Source organism: Lycium barbarum, chromosome 7, assembly GCF_019175385.1.
Source record: "Lycium barbarum isolate Lr01 chromosome 7, ASM1917538v2, whole genome shotgun sequence".
Classification (NCBI taxonomy): domain Eukaryota; kingdom Viridiplantae; phylum Streptophyta; class Magnoliopsida; order Solanales; family Solanaceae; genus Lycium; species Lycium barbarum.
In genome coordinates this window covers 12,214,297-12,236,691 of record NC_083343.1, presented here as the reverse complement: position 1 = coordinate 12,236,691, position 22,395 = coordinate 12,214,297, and the positions used below count along the sequence as shown (strand labels likewise).

Here is a 22,395-nt window from a genome sequence, read left to right as displayed (position 1 = left end):
TGAAGAGGTACTTGTCTAGCCCCCCGTTGCTGCACACACCGAAGGCGGACGAGCCGCTCTTTCTCTACCATGCTGTCTCCGAGATAGCGGTAAGTGGCGTCTTGGTCCGAGAAGAATCAGGTACACAATTCCCTATCTATTACGTGAGTAGAACTTTGGAGGATGCGGAGACCCGTTATTATCCCCATTTGAAAAAATTGGCATTGGTATTGTTGAGCACTTCTAGAAAGCTCAAGCCCTATTTTTAATGCCATCCCATATGTGTAGTAACTACTTACCCTCTGAAAAATATCATGCATAAATCGGAATTGTCGGGTAGGTTAACCAAATGGGTTGTAGAAATTAGCGGTTATGATATCGAGTATAAATCTCCAACGACCATCAAATCCCAGATCTTGGCCGACTTCGTGGCAGATTTTACCCCGGCTAAGGTCCCCGAGGTCGAGAGAGATCTTCTGCTGACCTCGGGAAAGGCCTCGGGCATTTGGTCTCTACATACAGACGGAGCCTCGAACCTCAAAGGTTCCGGGCTAGGGATTGTCCTTAGGACCCCGGCCGGGGATGCCATTCGATATTCCATTAGAACTGCTAAATTGACTAACAATGAAGCCGAGTATGAGGCTATGATTGCAGGTTTGGAATTGGCTCGAAGTATGGGGGCCGAAACAATCGAGGCAAAATGCGATTCGCTTTTAGTCGTGAACCAGGTGAACGGCGTCTTCGCGGTCAAAGACGAATGGGTGCAAAGGTATCTTGAAAAAACCCAAGTGGTACGTCATCGATTTAAAGAATGGACCATGCAGCACATTCCGAGGGAGCAGAACAGCGAGGCCGATGCATTGGAAAATTTGGGATCCTCGGTCGAAGGGGAGGAAATCAACCCCGGGGCGACGGTGCACTTGTCAAACACAGCCATAGAAAACGGACACGCTGAAATAAACACTATGGGTTTAACTTGGGATTGGCGCAACAAATACATCGACTACTTGCGTGATGGTAAGCTCCCAAACGACCCAAAGGAATCACGGTCACTAAGGACCAAGGCCGCCCGTTTTTGCTTGGTAGAAGGCCAATTGTATCGACGCTCTTTCCTCGGCCCCCTGGCTAAGTGTTTGGGCCCCGGTGAAACGGAATACGTGATGAGAGAGGTACACGAAGGAACTTGTGGCAACCACTCCGGTGCGGAAGCTCTGGTCCGAAAGATTGTCAGGGCCAGTTATTACTGGAACCGGATAGACGAAGACTCGAAATATTTTGTCCGAAAATGTGACGGGTGTCAGAAACATGCTCCGATGATTCACCAGCCCGGAGAGTTGCTCCATTCGATGGTCTCACCTTGGCCTTTCATGAAGTGGGGAGTGGACATCGTGGGTCTGTTACCCTGGGCACCAGGTAAGGCTCGATTCATTTTGTTTATGACTGATTATTTCTCTAAGTGGGTGGAAGCGCAGGCCTTTGAAAAAATCATAGAAAAGGAAGTCATTGACTTCATATGGGATCACATTATCTGTCGTTTCGGCATCCCCGCCGAGATAACTTGTGATAACGGCCCTCAGTTGTGGGTGCCAAGGTCAACAATTTCCTCGAGGGATTAAAAATCAAGAAAATTGTATCAACCCCGTATCACCCGTGTGCAAACGGACAGGCGGAATCCACCAACAGGACGATAATCCAAAATCTGAGGAAAAGACTTGAAGCATCAAAGCACCATTGGAGAGAAATATTGTCGGAGGTGCTGTGGCTTACAGAACCACGTCCAAATCAAGCACGGGGGAGACCCCATTCTCATTGGTTTGCGGAGCCGAAGTTTTTGTCCCTTTGGAAGTTGGCGAACCAACTCTCCGGTTCAGGTATACCACCGAGGAATCAAACGAGGAGGCCATGGCCGTGAAGCTCGACCTCACAGATGAACTACGCGAAAACGTGTTGGTCCGTATTGCAGCCCAGAAACAGAGAATGGAAAGATACTACAATCGAAGAGCCAATTTTCGACACTTCCAAGTCGGGGACTTGGTGCTTCAAAAAGTTACCTTACACACCAAGAACCCCAACAAGGGAAAGTTGGGTCCAAACTGGGAAGGCCCGTATAAGGTAACCGGGATAACGGGCAAAGGGTCGTACCAGTTGGAGTCCATGGACGGGCAACGGTTGCGTAATAACTGGAATGTGGCTCATCTGAAAAGATATTACTGCTAAGGTATGGGCTCCCCGTGTTCTCCTATTAACCTTTCTCTTTTGCAGGGAGTCAAGAACGGGACAAAATTAGAGTTTAGGCCTGAAAACATGTGTTGCACTCTTTTCCTTAGTACGGTTTTGTCCCAAAATGGGTTTTCCGACAAGGTTTTTAATGAGGCAACAAGTACAACGTGTTACTCCACAAAGATAAAGGACCAGCGCCCGGAAATCCGAGGTCACACCATCCGATTGGGGACTTAGTAGCACTCACCCGACCTCGCAGCTCGGATAAGTGCTAGGGGAATACTATGCCCACAATCGAAGTTTACCGCGATCAAGGAAGATGGAGAAACTCAACAGTTGCTATGGTGAAACAAAGGCCCGGCCATCGGCCATAGCCTTCGATGTAAGGACCAAACGATCATAATGAATCGTGTCCCATATAGCATTTGCTACGGCAAAACAAAGGCCCGGCCATCGGCCATAACCTTCGATGTAAGGACCAAACGATCATAATGAATCGTGTCCCATATAGCATTTGCTACGGCAAAACAAAGGCCCGACCATCGGCCATAGCGTTCGATGTAAGGACCAAACGATCATAATGAATCGTATCCCATTTAGTATTTGCTACGGCAAAGGCAGAAAGAATGAAAATTCTCATATGTACAAACATTTCGCAAACACAAAACTATCGAAAGTTTGGATAACAATACCTCGGGTGTCTTTCTATTAAATGGACTTTACCCCGGTGACAACCGCCGTATTTCGGCATTGCCTCATTCACACACCCTATACCGGGCACTACGGTCGAAACTCGACTAAGGCAACGAGGCCACAATGATCCGAGCCAAAATTCGATAAACTTCCCCAAACGAGGACTGCTACGTCAAAATTTATCCGACGCCGAAACAATACCGGCCTTAAAATATTGCCAAAAATACCGGCTCGAAGGAAATACCTATCGTGCTTTGGAGACATCTGAACTCACAAAGCATCGGGTAAGTCCTACGGGCACAATGAATTAACGACTACAAATCTACTTGTTCTAAAAAGGCATTAGATAAGTCCTACGGGCACGGGGAGCTAACGACCACGGGTCAGCTCGCCCTCAAAACAGACCGACAATTCTGGCAAAAATAGTAATGAACATTCAAACAAGGAAACAAGAAAGATGCATTTCTCATTCATGTAAATTTATACAAGGGTGTTTTACACCAAAACCAAAGGCAAAAAAGGTAAAAGCCCAAGTACAGGCCCTATGTTATCCGGCGTGACTAGAGGCGGAGTGTTCGGACTCGGTTCGCTCGGAGTCGTCTGATTCAGACCCGAGAGCGCGGTTGGCCTCCTCCTCGATCCCTTTGGCTTCGAGTATCAGGGCCGGAAGATCCTCAAAACCGTGCTCATCTTGCTCGAGGGTAATCCTCTGAGACTTCCACTTCTCATATTCGGCAACAATGGCAGTATGAGCCTCGGTGGACTCCACATTCTTCAAAGCCTCCTCCAAATCGGCCTCAGCCAACTTTACAGTAGAACACCCCGGTTCTCTTCGAGGGCATCTTGCCTTCGAGTGGCCGTCTCGAGCTCGACCTTGAGAGCATCATTGGCATTAACCGCCTCTGCAAGCTCGGTTTTCAGGTTCTCATACATCTGGGCCCTTTTCTCAGCTTTCTCGTCGAACGTCCTCATGCGCTCTTTGTACAGGGCAGTCTCAGATTCGAGCAGCCGGTTCCTCTCGGCCAAGCCCGTAGCATCGGCCTTTACCAAATCCAGTTCCTCCTAGAGTTGAGAAACGGTGATCTCGAGCTCATCTAGCCTCGAGGAAAATCGAGCATTCTCCCGGCTAAGACCGATCTTGTCAGCTTCGAGACTCCGATTGTACTCGGTCATTGCGGCCAGCTCACTCTTCAACTGACAGTTTTCGGCCGTTGCAGCATCAAGCTCGGGTCGGAGGTTGGAAAGAGCGACTACCCGGTTCAACTCCTCCTCTTTCTCCCGGAGGAGGTGTAGATACTTCTCCGTTTCCCGACCCTGGGCGTCCAGTTGGACTCTTAGATCGTCCATCTCTTGCTGGGCACGGACGAAGGCTTCGTTGACAAGCACCACACTCTGCAAATGAAACAAATTATAAACTTGGATAAGACGAAATGGAAATTCTCGATAAAGCTGTGCGAAAACGGTTAAATATCTTACCCGGTTGCCAGCATGCATGCCCTCGTTCATATGGCATTGCCAGGAGACCCCGGTCTTCTTGCTCTTGTCTGAATCCGAGACAAGAGGCCTTAGATAGCTCGCCACGCCCACCGGGCGGGAAAGAAAGCTACAGTCTTCAGGAACGGTGACCGTAACCGATCTTGTTCTCCTCGGCTCCACACTTAGAGCTGGAAAAATACGCACCAAGCTGTCCCTGGCCCCAGAGTCGGAGGTCCGGCTAGCCGACCTCGTGGCCCGAGGGGTCGGGAGATGCCCGAATCCTGCGGCTCCGCCGGTTGCAGGAGGAGTACCCGCGAACATGCCTTCAAATTCGTCCATCCTTGGAGCCGGAGTAGAGGAACTTGGAGCCGCCTCAGTATCTTCGGCAGAGGCCGGGGGCTCCGCAGTTGCAGCAGGATCATGCTCGGGAATCGGATGGGCGTCTACGAGGGATTCGGTCTCCTGTTCCGGCCCAGTCCTTTGATCGGCTTCAGCAGCGACCGTCTCTTGGGGCCCCCTTGTCCTTTGCAGGGGGGTATCTTCCGAAGAAGTTTCACCTGAAATATCTACGAAGTCAATTGACCAAAGAGGTGCCGGGGAAAGAATTTCTTCCGCACCTGAGTGTGAAACAGGAACCAAGAGACCTTCGCCAGCGGAAGGCAGGGGTGGAACGGAGACAGCCTCCTCCGGTATTGGATCCACGGAAGGGGTTGCGCCGACTCTCCTTATGACGATATCGGGATCTGTTTTATCCCTTGAGGACCGAGCGACGCTCCTCGCCCTCTTTTTTGGCTTCGGCGCCTTTTCGGATGGCCTCTTCCTCTTTGCGGCGGCGGCAAGAATACGAGACGAACCCGCTATATCGAACTCAGATGCCGACGCTGTGGGTTAGGTCCCCGACTGCGATCTTGGATCCACCGAGCCCTTAGGCAAACCTGAAAGCTGAAAAGGCGATGAGTACGGATAGTGAAAAATGCAGTGAACACGGGTAAAGGCAAAGCACTACCGTGGTTTTGGGCGACCCATCGGCCGCGTGACAGGTGGGCCCATGTCCGGTTGTCGTGATCATACTGGCTGAGGAGTGCCGTGACCCATTCATGCAGGTTACGGACGACCGAAGGAATGTATCCGCTGGCTAATAAAAATAAGAAAAGCAGTATGAAAATAAGACCGAAGAATGACAAAACATACAATGGTAATAGCTAGAAGTTCAGGCTTACGCTTGTTACTCCACTCTTCCGGGAAGCGCATGAAGTCGTTCGGAATGAAGTCCGAGGTCCGCACCCGGACGAACCGCTCCAACCAGCCTCGGTCTCTGTCTTCATCCATCTTCGAGAAAAAGGGGTTCCGGCTGGGTTTTGCTAATTTTATTACGCCACCCCGGAATAGCCTCGGGGAATATATGCGTATCAGGTGGGCCAACGTGAACTCTTTCTCGGCGTTATTGGCCAGTAGCCGGAGGCACGCCACGACCCTCCAAACAATCGGACCGATTTGGGCCAAGGTCACGCCGTAAGTCCGACAGATGTCTAAGATGACCGGGTTGATCGGAGGGTCGAGTTTGAGAGTGAAGGGGTAGGTGTAAACGTACAAAAAGCCTTTTCGGTGGTCGGTGACTGATTCGTCCGGCCCAGGGGAGAAATCTTGAACCGAACGCGTATGCCACCCGCAGTCAGCCCGGACCAGGTCGAGCTTATCCTCGGTAATGGAGGAGGGGTATCGCCTCACATTGAACCCCCTGTCGGACACCGATGAAGTTTTTTCAACCTCGAGGTCTTTGTTGAAGTTGAATTTGGCCGGTATGATATCCAAGGTTGTAGGCTCGAAGGAGCTCTTTGCTTTAACCGGAGATACGGCCTCAGTTCCTGGGGATGAAACCGAGGGAATGTCAGGGGAAGTGGTTTCAGACATTTTTGAAATATGAAAAGAGGAGATTGAGTGGGTTCTGGAAGGAAGCGAAAAAGAGTAAGGAAACAGACGGACCAAGAAAATGGCAGAACAAGAAGCGGCGACACTCGAGTAAGAGCAGTCAGCAAAGGTGGTAACAAGTTTGCTTCTTTTCACGTGGTGTGAGTGATTAATTAGCAGCAAATTTATATTGAAGGAGAAGGAGTGCAGCAAAGAGTGAAAGTGAAAGGGAAATGGATCGTAAAATGTTGAAATGTAGGAGTAAAGAGCCTTATATAGGCATGGGAATGGAGCGGTTACCAATGCCGGCTAATTAGGGGAAGCCACGTGTCCCCATAATTAATAAGAGGCGACTCGAAACGACGTACGTGCGGCGGTTGTCAGAACAGACCATCCGGGATAAGACACGTGGCCGATGAAAAGGGAGACGTGATGCAACCGTTCCCGCCAAAATGAGAAGATAACGACGAGCCAATAGAATCACCGGTTCCATGATTCATCCACTTCCCGTTACTCCGATAGACCGGTGATCCGGAAAGTGTGAGGACTATCTGTATACGGTAAAACCGGATATGAGTCAAACCGGTGAGACGAGGAACCGAAGGAAGAAGAGGAAGAGAGCATACATGAAGACTTGTATTCCGAACCGGAGGAACGCTTGGACCGGAGCTAAGCAGAGGCACCATTTGGTCCGGTTTCTTCACCACCGGGCCGGTCGAGGCTGTTAGGCCGATTATCTGTGGTCATTGGTCCGGTAGAGCCGTTGCGTGTGAGCCACGTGTCGGTAGCGTCCTGCCATGGTCAACCACCAACCATGTGTGTGTCAGTACGACTTACCTAATCCGCTCAGAGTTGTCCTTCTCTGTACCTTTTAATGATTTGTATTGTATGAGGCCCATAGAGGCAACACTATAAATAGAGCTCATCCTCCTCCTTTGAGGGGGTTGGCTTCTTCATGTTTCAAGAACACTTGTAATAGAAAAACATATATGCAATCTCTCTCAAATATCGGACTCGGTCCATAACAATTATTTTCATTTCCATTGTGTTTCTTCAAACAAGTATTGCATGTCATTTAGCAACACTAATACACTTCATCAACTGCTTTGCTACATAACGTTCATATACCCCATTTCCCCACGATATATTGAGATCCAAGCACATATCCTATACTCACTTACAAATTCAATTGATTATCCAAATTCGGGGTAAACAAGTGTGTGTATATATATATATATATATATAAGCTACTAAATGTAAAAAAATGCTATTAAATTCTGAATTTGGCTCCTAGTTTTTTAATGTACCATAAGTTTAGTATTAAAAATATTAAGGTCAAATCCATAAAATTTAAATCCGCACCTCTTATTCCTTAGAATCACCCGAGCAACCAATTATTTCTTCTTCTTTTATTTCTTACTATTCTCGACATTCGACAATTTATGGTAATTATAATTACTCCAAGTTATGCATAAATGAAAAAGAAAACGTGCAGAAGAAAAAACATTTGGCATACAAGTCCAACTTAAAGTTAGAAACAAACGTAAAATCCAAACCCTTAAGGTAAAGCCTAGCATCTTTCTTTTCCATTTTTAGTTGTTTTTGGATGTCAATTAAAATTTTGAGAGTATCAATCTTTTCCAATTTTACCATTAATTTCCTCAGTGATTTACTGTAGAATAAAATACAAAATGAATATACATAAGTTCTAAAAATACACATACCAAAAGAGTAGGGAAAATAATTTTTTTAAATGTAACTCCATATATCGACGCCGGTATTTGTTGATGTTGAGGGTGGGGTCCAGCTAAGTATGTTACTTGAGTGTGTGGGATGTGGGCTCCATGTTCCCAACAGCCAATCAGATTTTAGGTTTAATTTTAAATTAAAACAGAGAAAAAAAGTTTAAGGGATGTTATGACTTTTGAATAGGATTTATTAGTAATGCGAGCATTTGTTATGTTCACATTATTTTTTATTCACTGATTGATTTGGTGTATTAAAAATAATATGTATTGCATAATTTCTAAAAAAATTATTTGTTTACAAAAATAATGCTGCATACTCTTTAGTTTTGAGGTTTTCAAAGGCAATATAATTTTGTCTTAACAATACTTATGCATGTATCAATAGTTTTGTTATTGTTAATACCAAGATTTGTTAAGTATTAACATACATATGATAATACCAAATAGGGTTAACCCCACAAGGAATTAATAATAGACAAAGCTAGTGCATGTATTATTCTGTCTAATACCTCCTACCAAACGATTTCTAAATTTTATCAGGTCTAACTTTATAAAATATGTACAATCATGTGACATAACAACTAACTAAGGGTGCCTACATATTAAGTAAGGTGAAAGATCCAGAATTTAAAAACTATAACACTTAAATTAAAAGTGTAACTTCTGAAAGATGTAACTTTTATGTATACATTATTTTCTCGCTTATATATTAGGATTATGAAATACTAGATCATGTTGAACTCGCAGAGTGTTGGTTGAATCCATCAACAATAGTAACCTAAGAAATATATTCTCTCCGTCCTAATTTATGTGAAGATGTTCAGATTTTAAGAGTCAAACGTATTATTTTTTTACTGTAATTTTTTTTCATATGCTTTTTAAATATTTGAATAAAGTATTAATTATTGTAACTTATAATACTTTTTACATAATTTTTAAATATTTAAATTTTATTTTAAAAATAATAGATTTCATATTTAAATATATGGTTAAAATTACGAAGTTTACTCTCAAAAAACGATAAATAATGTCACAAAATATTGAGACAGATGCAGTATTTCGCAGTAACTTGTTGAAAATTTGAAATTGATCAAATTACATAGTTGAACATATCCAAAAACTTTAAACCTGTCAGTTATTAAACTTTCTTCCAAAAAAAAAAAAAGTTCAAATATATATTGGTAGTGAAAGAATATTACTGTAGTGAAGTACGTGTGAGGGTCCACATCCATCAGGCTATCTGTCATTAGTCATCAACCACCCGTGCATCCATCACTTTGATTTTTACTACTCAGCTTCTTTTTTTGTTTCTGCTCGGCACAACTTGAGGCCCTCCGTTTGTTTATTTATGGATTTAAATTGAGAATATTTACTTGGCATAACTACTTATAAGAGGTAATTATTAATGATAATTATATTTTAATTTATTTATCTTTAATAATTACAGTGATTTTATAAATTATCATTCATAGTTATATCAAAATACATCAAGCTTCTATGTTTGGAGTAGTTATTGGGTGTGGCTTTGCCCCTGCTCGCCCAGATTCAAACCCACCCAACCACATTATTTTTCTTACATATTTTTCTTAGCTTGCTTCTTCTCCTTGTATTTTAAGTGTATTTCGCCATGTATTTGGCTCATATTGTACTCATGTGTAGTTGGCCTAAGTATATTTCGTCATATGTATTTGACTCATATTGATTTTTACTACTCAACTTCTTTTTTTTGTTTCTGCTCAGCACAACTTGAGGCCCTCCATTTATTTATGGATTAAAATTTTTATACTACAATAATAATGTGAAAAAAAAAACACTAGTATAAATTTATATAGGCCAAATCCATCGGCGGTCTTCTGTGATGGTCAAGATTTTTCACTTGAAAACCTCAAGTACTCTTTGTTCCATTTAGACACCCAAGGTAGGGCCGGACTGTGTCATTTAGACATTTTTCGCTTACTTGACACGGTGAATGTGATACACACATTAATCGGTCCCAAAAAGAATGATACATTACTATATTTCGTCATATGTATTTGACTCATATTGATTTTTACTACTCAACTTCTTTTTTTGTTTCTGCTCGGCACAACTTGAGGCCCTCCATTTATTTATGGATTTAAATTTTTATACTATAATAATAATGTGAAAAAAAACACTAGTATAAATTTATATAGGCCAAATCCATCGGTGGTCTTCTGTGATGGTCAAGATTTTTCACTTGAAAATCTCAAGTACTCTTTGTTCCATTTAGACACCCAAGGTAGGGCCAGACTGTGTCATTTACACATTTTTCGCTTACTTGACACGGTGAATGTGATACACACATTAGTCGGTCCCAAAAAGAATGATACATTACTATATTTAGAAATATCTCCTCATTTTTTCTTAGATCCAACAATTGGCACCATTGTTACAATGTTTGCCGGAAAAACGAGAGACCACCACCACTTTCTTTCTTTCTTTCTTTCTTTTTTTCTCTCTCTCCCTCCTTCTCTTCTGCTAAAAATAAAAAAATTAATAACCACGAAATAATTAGATCTAAAAATAAAAAGTCAAAAGAAAGAAAATTGAGGATGGACAACGACGGAAAGGAAGCGATTATAGGTGGCCGGTGGCGGCTGGATTCAATTGAGAAATAGAAACAACCATATTTAAAATTTTAAAGAAAAAATCAGATCTACAAAAACAAAAGAGATGATCAAATCTAATAACAACCAAAAACAAAAGAAATACTCAAATCTAATAACAACAAAAAACAAAAGAGAGTACAATAAGTGGTTGTGGGGTTTAGTAAATACATTTTTTTTTATTTTCTTGTTTTACTGAAAAATAGTTTTTCTTTTATTTTTTCTTATAATTTATTTTTTAATTACTATGCTGGACCAAATGTCATATGTCCTCTTTTAATTAGTAATCATGTCACGTCACCGTGAGTGAATTACCCACACTTTATAATTTTAGCTGATTGTCGAAAAAGTATTTGATTGAAACAAATTTGATGTAGTATGAGTGCTCAATAGGAACACCCCTAAGTTGAGGTGTCTAAGTGAAAGATGTTGTCAATCACAAGTATCTCCCAATGGGTTCAACCTTTTATATATTATACTCCCTCCGTCTCATTTTAAGTGTCTTACTTTGACTAGACACGGAGTTTAAAAAATAAAGAGAAACTTTTGAATCTTGTGGTTCTAAATTAAAAATGTGTGTAATGTACTAAAATGTCCTTTGAGTCTTGTGGCTTTAAATTTTTCATGTCGGATGTTTGAATTGTCAACTTACTAAATATAGAAAGAGACACTCTTTTTTTAGACAGACTAAAAAGGAAAGTAAGACACTTAAATTGTGAGAGAATATAAATTACTTATTATTGTAAGTTTTTAATCGATGCTCTTATAAACGAAGTTACTCACAATTACTGTTTAAGTAATAAGATTGCGTAAATATTATTTACAAAGTCAGTGTATATCACCAAAACTCTTACTTAACGTTTGTGATTTGTATTAGTACATTTGCTTTTTGTTTACCTATCAGTCCATGAAAGCTTCCATTGTTACCTTTTGTCTCAAATATGCCCGGCCCTTCCACGAATGTTTTTCGATCGTGGAAATATTGATCTGATGTCACTTACGTGATAGAGTCCGCATATGGTATATTTGGAAGTTTTTAAGTTGTTCAGGAGTATTTGGATATTTTTAATTGTTCAGGGGCATGCTTCGAATTATTGCATAACGTAATATAAATCAATTTAATAGTTAACAGATAAATTTGAATCGTTTTATTGCTTCCGTTGGTGGCAAATGTAAGAGCCAAATTGGACAAGCGTATGAGGAGGTATATCTGGTTGGGACAAAAGATAACGATGGGAGCTTGCATGGATTGGTAGATAAATTGGAGCCAAATTTAAGACAAATTGAACACTTTAAAGGTAAATTTGAACGTTTTCCCCTTATTTACTTTGACCCCCATGGCGCAGTAAATTTTAAGGTAAATTGTCCTTTACTGCCATGTTCTGTCTCATTTCACTTCTCAGAGGCAAAAAAGTGCAATTTTTTTTTTTAACTCTAAGTGTCGAAAAACTAAAGTTTGGAATTGTGGTCCGTAGAATATCAATTGCCATGTTTACACTTCAACTGATGCAACATTTGGACATGGTCATTCCACCTTTTCCTAAAAAGATTAGCTGGTACCGGACAAAGAAATTACTGCAGCATCTAGCTAAGATTGTTGTGAGACAATAGAAAACAAAAGAAAATAAAAATGTTACAAGTTAATTTTTCTACAATATAATTTATAAACATAATCTGAAAAAGATATATACAATTGGTGTTTATCCTTTGAGTCCTTTCGATTTCTTAATTATCTACCTATATACACTGGAAATTTTCTCTTGTTGAGATTTACCAAAGACAATGAACCATTAGTCTGGATACCAACTCGTGAGAACAAATTGAAGTCGATACTTTCCAGCGTAAATCCGGATTTAGTCCGGCCCCAATATGAGTATCGGACACTGGAAGGGAAACAAACAGACAAAAAAAAAAAAAAAAAGAATAGTCAAACAAAGAGAAAGTAAAAGAAATAAAGTAAGAAAATATTAAATTAAAAATCTCACGGTATTTTAAAGAAAATAGAAATTAGCTATAAATTTAGCGTTAGTCTATAACTAAATAATATGTACTTAATATTTTTTTAATAATTAATCATCATTAAATAAAATTAACGACAAATTTTACTATTTAACAACATTTTTTTTTTTTTTGCTGTACCTAGACACTCATGGATATGTATAGCTCGCAAAGTAAAGATTGAACGTAGGTTGGACATTGGAGAATGGAGCTTATAGTTTGTTTATTCAATTGAACCCAATTTCTTTTAAAGATTAAGTGTATATTTTGTGCCTGATTATTATTTAGACTTGCATATATACTTCATGTGTTTTAATTTACATGGGACACGACATGGCGCAATTACAGCTTACCGAGGACATGACCTTAGATAGGAGGGTTTGGAGAACCCAAATTAGGGTAGAAGGCTAGTAGATAGTCTCGTTATCCGTTCTTATTAGTAGTCGCATTATTGCAATATAATTTCTTGTGCTCCGAATTCTGCTATTATCTGTTATTATGTGTTATTTCCTGTGCTTTGGTTATCCTGTGTCATCTGCTCTGATTTCTGCTATTATCGGTTATTTTCTGTGCTCTGATTATCCTGTATTATATGTGTCGCTTGCATTATTCCATTTCCATATCGTTTTAAATCTCTTATCCGAATCTCTTAACCTTATCTAACCGTATTTGACTTCTTTTTATGCTTTTATTGAGCCGGGGGTCTTTCGGAAACAGCCGTCCTACCTTGGTAGGAGTCAGGTCTGCGTACACTCTACCCTCCTCAGACCCTACGATGTGGGATTTCACTGGGTTGTTGTTGTTGTTGTTGTTGTTGTGTTTTAATTTACATGGGGCACGAAATCTAAGAAATAAAGATTTTTGAAATTTGTGGTCTTAAAGATGGTACCGTAACATTTGTGTTGCTATACGACTTCTTAAGCTTCTAGTCTTAAACATGTCATATCAATATCTGTGTGGCTAGAAAATATTGTCATTAAGAAATTGAAAGTTTAATTTATTTATTTTTCAAAATTAAAAAATGTTATTCTTTTTCTAATAGTGTTGTTATATAAAAGAACTAAAAGGAGGGAATACTGAATCACCGATAATTTGAAAAATATAAAGAGTTTTAGTATTAAAAGTTTTAAAGATTGAATTAGTCATATTTAAATTTTGAACTCGTCTCCAGAGATAGATGCTTAACGCATATGACCCTATTTGAATATATTGACATCCCCGTGAATTAGCTAATAAATTTCATTTAGGCATTTGAATTGTAGTTTGTTTTGGTTGAGCACCTGAATACATGATATAGTGTTCCTATTAAACTCATCAACCTCAATTGGAACAAGCCTAAGATTTTATGGCTTACCGGCACTAATGCATATAGTTAAAGGAGGTAAAATATTTTAAGTTATTACATTATCTACGTAATTAACGTTTAAGAACATGCACATAATTTTTTTCATAATTCGAGATGGAAGTGTCTTAACATTTTATCTTATGTTCAAGTGCTGAACTGAAACAAGCTATAATTTGAATATCTAAATAAAATTTACTGATAAGTTTAAGGATCTGTCTTCCAGTATTCTGCCTTTGTTCAACATTGGTACTAGTTGAAAAGTGTGATTGACTTTTGTTTACCTAATTCTGTAGGCATTTTATGTATTACACCAGGTGGATGTGCAATAACAACAACATACTCAGTGAAATTCCACAATGTAGGGGTGTGTGGGGAGGATAAAGTATATACCGACCTTATCCTATTTTAAAAGATATAGAGATTGTTTCCGGTAGACCCTCGACATAAGGACAAGCAATTTAAAGCTGGATAAAAAATGAGGTGGATGTTATGTTAGTTAATTTTTCTCGACACGTTTTAACAACTACAAGAAGTTGCAACAAACAAACAGCTAGGCTTAGTCTAGTCTAGGAAGAGAAGCCACGAGACGTGAGTGTTTGTGATGATGAGTCGCTTTTATTATCATAATAAAATAAAATATCATCCGCAAACAGCACTTTGGGTTATATTGATTGGGCTGGGCCACCATTTGGGCCTTCTCTGACATGGAGCGTCGTATGTTTTCACGTGTGCTGCTGATGCACAGTAGCCTTGCCGGCGCATCTATAGCGCTTGTTGCTTTCTCTTCTTTTTCAGGTGTGTCCCATTTAAGTGTCTTGATTTGTATGGGTATAAAATTTAAGGAATAAAAAGAGATTTTTGAATCTTGTTGCTTTAAATTAAGGACGTGTGTAATGCACTAAACCCCCACTCCACCCCCTTTAGCAGAACACGAATTTTCATTAAGGGAGTTCAAAATATAAAGAAGTAAACACACTTCCACTTGGCTTTGCCCCTCCCATCCCTCATTTACCTTTGCTCGGGCAAAAAATACAGACGGATTCCAAATTTAAATTTGATGAGTTTGACTTTTAGTATTTTTAACATTAAGCTCATCGTACGTACTTTCTTAAAGTTGTATGACCAGATTTGTAGAGTTTTAGTGGATTTTCAAATGTATATTTATGTATCACGTTGAAAATACAAAATTCAGATTAATCGGCAGGTACTTAAGGACTGCATCCCGGCTCATTGGAGAGTGCAGGTACTGACTTAGACTCAATTTTGCGCAAAGGGTATCGGTATATTATTATAATCTGGTTAGGTCCATTACTCAAATGATCACTCAAACTATACGAAATTATCTAGTAAAATTATCTTTTTTTGATTTGTAGCAGAAAAGTCACTTAACTATGTCTATAACACTCAAAATGTCACTCAACTGTGATCTAAATTACAGTTGTCCACGATGTAAATATTACACTTGATTGTTATCACCTTATCCCTGTAGGCAATTCAAAAGATTGGTTATAAAGTAGAAAGTACAATAATATGATTCAACAAGAATTTAGAGAAACAACTATCACTTGTGTTAGAAGCCAAAAAGCTTCTTGAGTACTATTGAATGTACAGTTCATGTATTGGCCCATCTTTCTCATGCTGATAACAACTATCACTTTCCATTTCAGTGTCATGTACCCCTTACTACTTCTTTCATGGACCCTCCGTAGGCAAATTACGAGCCATCTTTTTCTTGTGTGGTGTTCAAATTTGAAAAAATACAAAGATTAAAGAGATTTTTACACTGTATAGCTATCCATCAAAATAATAGTAGCAAATGTATATTTTTTTTGTATATTATCACATACACACACATATAATATACATATTTTATATATAACTAGTGTATATTTTTTGTATATATATAGCTAGTGATTGTAATTATTTTTGGCGAGCGGCCAAATATGTAACTTATATCTATAGTAAACATTATTGGTTTTACACACAGATAGATTTAGGTCTTAGATTTGACGAGTTCAGCAATACAGATTCTTAGATATTATGTTTTTAAAATTATGAATTTATAAATTTAACAATTATCAATTTGTGTTTTGTCTTTTTTCACATCTCTCTATATATATACTAGTGACATTTGACCTGTGCTAAGTCCGGGCCCAAACTGACATTAAAAGTTAAATTGTTAGTTATTTTTTTGGTCCATTCTTTGTGGCATTAAGTTGTTAAAAGAGTAGTTTCCTACAAACTCCTATAAATTAATCATACAAAAGTATTTGGGAGTTAAAATGAACATTTTTCTTATTTTAGAGTTTTTTTTTCATTTTATTTCAAACAAAAGCAAATGTAGGATATAAAAAAAATTCGATTTTTAAGAATATAATCTTCAATAATTCGACTTGAGCTTTACTATATGCAGGATTAGTTTCACTTATTTTTTTCTGAATTAAACCAGTATTGATTGACCAACATAATTATCATAGAAAGATATTTTGGTATTAAAAAATAATTGAAACGATACAACACTAAGGAAGAGTGTACTCACGAAGCTAATCATTTTGTCTACAAGTTTTCTTCTCTATTTTCCTTTATCACTTTGGGTATTTTTACTTCTATCTAATTATCTCTCAACTAATTCTAAAGCTGGGAACCAAGTTTGTTTGTTCATTTTTTTTTTCTAGACATTTTGAGATAAAATAAATAAATACAAACATCGATTTTAAACTGAAATCAATAAACAACACAAAACTATATTCACTACTCTAATTATTCATCCTAAAGTCATTACTAATTGTAAGTTCATCATATAAGAACTCGACAGATTTATCATGTGTAATATATAAAGGGATTACTTAATAATTTTATAATAGTAACTCCCTTCGTCCAATTTATGGGAATTTCGAGAGTCAATCAAGTTTTCTTATTGGAATTTGTTTATATGCCTTTTAAATTTCTTAAGTTGTTAATTATTGTGATTTATAGTATTTTTTAGGTAATTTTCAAATGTATAAGTTTTATTTCAAAAAAATTTAAAGCTTCTATGTTCGGATGCACGATAAAAATTTAGAAGTTTGAATCTCGAAATTCCAACTGTGCCATATAAATCGGGACATAAAAAGTAATAATTAAAGTGCTTAAAGTAAAAGATTTTTAAAACTATAACTAAAATTGATTCTAGAACAGATGTAAGCAAATATGATGAAACAAATGTATCTTAATTGAAAAAAAGAAAATTTTGTTGCAAAGTTTCTGCAATTTTACTCTATAGGACAAATAACATAACAATAACCTAAATGAGGGCAAAAAGTTGGAATAGGTAGTTATTGCAACCACGTGTAAGCATAAAAATATTAAAATTTGGTAAATTTTTATTTTGACCCATGAAAAAAAAGCTAAGTAAACATTTTTTTTATAGGGAGTATCTAAAGGCTGTATCCAACTCTGATTTTACAGGGATCCAAAGTACTTTTAAGTTTTAACCTAATGAGTAAAGGGAATCTATAGATATTCCTATTGCAACATATCATTTACCCATCATCAAATGTATAAAGAGGTACTACCTCCGGGCTCCGTCCCATATTAATTGTCCTCTTTTTCTTCACATATTCTTTAAGAAATCATAAATAAAAAAAATATTTTTATTATTTTACTCTTATCTTTTTCTAATAAATTGTACTAAAGTCAATATTGATTATTATCAAGAACACTTAATATTAAAGGTAAGATGGGAAATTCTTATTTTTCTCCAATAAATTACACTCTGATCAATATTGATTATTTTCAAGAACACTTAATATTAAAGGTAAGATGAGAAATATTTAATTAATTCTATCTTGATTTTATAAATTGACAAGTAATTTGGGACGACTATTTTAGTAATGTGGATAAGTAATATGAAACAGAGGGAGTAATATTCTAAGTTTTATCTTTCATATTTCTACTTATTTATATTACGTTTATCTATACAACTACAAGAGTTTGTCAACCTCTCTCGACATACAAAACATCACTTTTATAATATGTTTGGTCAAACCTCTAAAAAATTAAAATTAGTCATCATTTAACAGTTATCATGTATATAAAGAGGTAAGATTCTATGTTTATCCTTCATATATATAACAAGTCTAGCGACCTCTCTCGATTGACAAAATATTATTTTATAGTTTGTTGGGCCAAACTTTTGAAAAATTAAAATTAGTCATCAATAATATTTACCATAAATCGGTCAAAATGCATCCTAACTTTTTTTAAACAATTCGATATTTGGTATTATTGATCTGATTAATGTGGATTCATGTTACATGGAGATAATATATTATGTTCATATATAAAGACACGAGTCTATCTAACTTCTTTCAACTGACATCACTGTTTTATGGCATGTTTGGCCAAGTTTCTGGAAAGTCAAAGTTAGTCATCGACATCAACATCATCATAAACCGTTCAAAATGCATCCTAACTCTTTTGAACAATCTAATATTCGGTATTCCTGATCCGATTAATATGGATTCACGCTATATACGTAGAGATTTTATAGATGCTCATATATACAGACAAGAGTACTCTATCCAACCTCTCTCAACTACAACATTTGTTTTATAGCCGGTTTGGCTAAATTTTTGGAAGTCAAAATTAGTCATTTACATCATCATAAACCTTTCAAAATGCATCCTAACTTTCTTTTTTAAACAATCCGATATTCGATATAGCTCCACGATTAATATGGATCCACTTTGCATAGAGATTATATATTATGTTCATATATACATACACGAGTTTGTCCAACCTCTCTCAATTGAAAAAGCATTGTTTTATAATCTGTTTGGCCAAGTTTTTGAGAAGTTAAAATTAGTCATCAACATCTCCATAAACCTTTCAAAATGCATCTTAACTTTTTTTAACAATCAGATATCCGGTACTCACTAGTCCAATTAATATGGATTCGTGCTACGTGGAGATCATTAAAAAACAAGACAAAGCTTCTTAAAAAAAATCCTCAATTTTCAAAGTTCGAATCAAAATTAAATTCTATCCATCTCAGCGCAGATACAATATCCATCACCATAGATATGAAAAGAAATTTACTAAACACAATATTTATACCTTAAAATGGCCAAAGTAAAAGTTCAAACAAGATGCAAACAAGAATGGCTTTTTAAAATTGAAAGAGTCAGGTGACAAATCAAATTACCACATCAATCAGTTTCTTCAGTTGATTGGTAACACCACTTACTCTATTATGCCAAACATATATCCACAAAAAAGAATACATTACTACAATTTTTAGGATTGTGCTGACTGTAGGGGTGTTCATGGTTCGGTTATTGATTAAAACCATAACCAAACCAATTTAGTCAATTTTTAAATGTCTAAAACCATAACCAAACCAAATAAAATAATAACCACCGGTTTGGTTATTGTCGGTTTGGTTCGATTTTTCGGTTTATGACTAGCAACCATTAGACTTATCAATACAACATTAAAAAGTTGAAAAAAGACATGTCTTTTTTTTTTGTTCAAACGATAACTTTTATTTATAGTTTAAGGTGGAACATACATCATAGAAACATTCTCACTATTAGTGATAGTGTAGTACTCAAGTTACCCAAAGTTGCTAAACTATTTAATCGAAGTACAAGAAACCACATATAGTAGCAAGAAACAAAGGGCAATAGACTATAGATCGAAACAACGACTACTTACTAGCCTTCTACCCTAATATGAGTCCTCCAAAACCTCCTATCTAGGGTCATGTCCTTGGTAAGCTGAACCTGCGCCATGTCATGTCTCAGCACCTCTCCCCAATACTTTTTCGGCCTATCCCGACCTCTTCTGAAACCATCCATAGCTAACCTCTCACACCTCTGCACTGGAGCATCTGTGCCTCTCCTCCTCACATGCCCAAACCATCTCAGCCTCGCTTCCCTCATCTTGTCCTCCACTGATGCTACTCCAACCTTATCCCGGATATCTTCATTCCTAATCCTATCTCGCCTGGTGTGCCCACACATCCATCGCAACATTCTCATTTCCGCAACTTTCATCTTTTGGACGTGAGAGCTCTTGACTGCCCAACACTTTGCCCCGTACAAGAAGGTCGGTCTCACAACCACTTTGTAGAACCTGCCTTTAAGTTTTAGTGGCACCTTCTTATCACACAGCACTCCTGAAGCAAGCCTCCATTTCATCCACCCTGCACAAATACGATGTGAGACATCATCATCAATGTCCCCATTTTCTTGTATAATAGACCCGAGATATTTGAAACTTCTTTTCTTTAGGATGACCTGGGTACCAAGCCTCACTTCCACACCAGACTCATGTGTCACGTCACTGAACTTGCACTCCATGTACTCTGTCTTGGTCCTAGTCAACTTGAACCCTTTAGACTCCAGAGTTTGTCTCCAAACCTCCAGCTTAACTTTCACTCCGCTGCGTGTCTCGTCGATCAAGACTATGTCATCCGCAAATAACATACACCATGGCACCTCACCTTCAATTCGCCGCGTCAAACAATCCATCACTAGAGCAAATAAAAATGGGCTAAGAGCTGATCCTTGGTGCAACCCCATCTCCACTGGGAAGTACTCCGAGTCTCCTCCCACTGTCCTTACCCTGGTCTTGGCTCCATCATACATGTCCTTGATCACCCTAGTGTACGCTACAGGTACACCTCTGGCCTCCAAGCATCCCCATAAAACCTCTCTTGGCACTTTGTCGTAAGTCTTTTCTAGGTCGATGAAAACCATGTGCAGGTCCTTTTTCCTCTCCCTATACTGCTCCACCAGTCTCCTCACAAGATGGATGACTTCTGTAGTCGAGCGTCCCGGCATGAATCCGAACTGGTTCTCTGAAATGGGCACGCCTATTCTCACCCTCATCTCCACTACCCTTTCCCACACCTTCATAGTGTGGCTTAGCAGCTTGATCCCTCTATAGTTATTGCAACTTTGAATATCACCTTTGTTCTTATACAAAGGGACCATCATACTCCACCTCTATTCCTCAGGCATCTTCGCCGTCTTAAAAATAACATTAAACAATCCAGTCAACCACTCCAAACTTGCCCTGCCCGCACTCTTCCAAAACTCCCCAGGGATCTCGTCAGAACCGGTAGCTCTTCCCCTGCGCATCCTGCGAACAACACCCTTAACCTCCTCCACCTTTATACTCCTACAATACCCAAAGTCGCGACGCCTCTCAGAGTACTCCAAATCTCCCAACACAATGTCTCTCTCACCTTCCTCGTTCAAGAGTTCATGGAAGTATGACTGTCATCTCCGTCTAATGAGAGCTTCCTCTACCAATACTTTGCCATCCTCGTCCTTGACGCACTTTACTCGATCCAAGTCCCGTGTCTTTCTCTCCCTCACCTTGGCTAGCCTGAACAACTTCTTATCCCCGCCTTTGTCCTCTAGTTCTGCATATAGACGTTCGAAAGCTGCCGTTTTTGCCGTCGAAACTGCCAACTTCGCTTCCTTTCTCGGAATGTTATACCTTTCCCTATTCTTCCGCTTCTCCTCCTCATATTTTCTGTCTACCAACCTCGCGTACGCCACTTTCTTTGCTTCCACCTTTCCCTGGACTTCTCCATTCCACCACCAGTCCCCACGTCGCCTACCACGACGACCTCTCGAGACTCCCAGGACATCTCTAGCTGTTTCCCTAATGCAGCTCGTCGTCCTATCCCACATACTGCTCGCGTCCCCCCTACTCTCCCAAGCCCCCATATCCATCAACTTCTCCCCCATCTCCTGGGCACTCGACAAAGTCAAACTCCCCCACCTGATCCTTGGCAGGTCATTCGCGACCCTCTTCTTCTTCTTCTTCCTCGTAATCCCCAAATCCATCACCAAAAACATATGTTGGGTCGTAAGGTTCTCACCCGGAATGACCTTGCAGTCTTTACAAAGTCCTTTATCCTCTTTTCTAAGGAGAAAAAAGTCTATCTGCGTTGCAGCCGTCGAACTACGAAAAGTTACCAAGTGCTGCTCCCTCTTCGGGAAACGCGAGTTGGCTACTGCCAATCCAAAGGCTTTAGCGAAATCTAGAAGTGAGACTCCTCCTCCATTCCTGACTCCGAGGACGAAACCTCCATGCTCTTCATCATAACCCCCCGAGGTTGAGCCGATGTGTCCATTGAAATCTTCTCCTATGAATAACTTCTCGGTGGGCGGTATACCTCCCATCACTTCATCCAAATCCTCCCAGAAGCGCTTCTTCTCCTCCTCGTCCAAGCCCGCTTGTTGCGCGTAAGCACTAATAATGTTCAAGGTAAACCCTTCCACAACTAAATTAATCGCCATCATCCGGTCATTGACCCTCCTAACCTCTACGGCCTGGTCCCTTAGCTCACTATCTACTAAAATGCCTACCCCATTCCTATACATTGACTTACCCGAGAACC

General features: G+C 39.0%; 1 protein-coding gene across 1 annotated transcript; it reads right to left on the bottom strand.

The window, feature by feature from the left end:
• Nucleotides 1-3,699: 3,699 nt before the first annotated feature.
• Nucleotides 3,700-22,294, bottom strand: LOC132601284 (uncharacterized). Its single transcript, XM_060314383.1, has 2 exons — nt 21,971-22,294; nt 3,700-3,954 (listed from the first exon to the last, which is right to left on the bottom strand). The coding sequence occupies exons 1-2, from the start codon at nt 22,292-22,294 to the stop codon at nt 3,700-3,702; spliced, it is 579 nt and encodes a 192-aa protein (XP_060170366.1).
• Between the last annotated feature and the right edge of the window lie 101 nt (nt 22,295-22,395).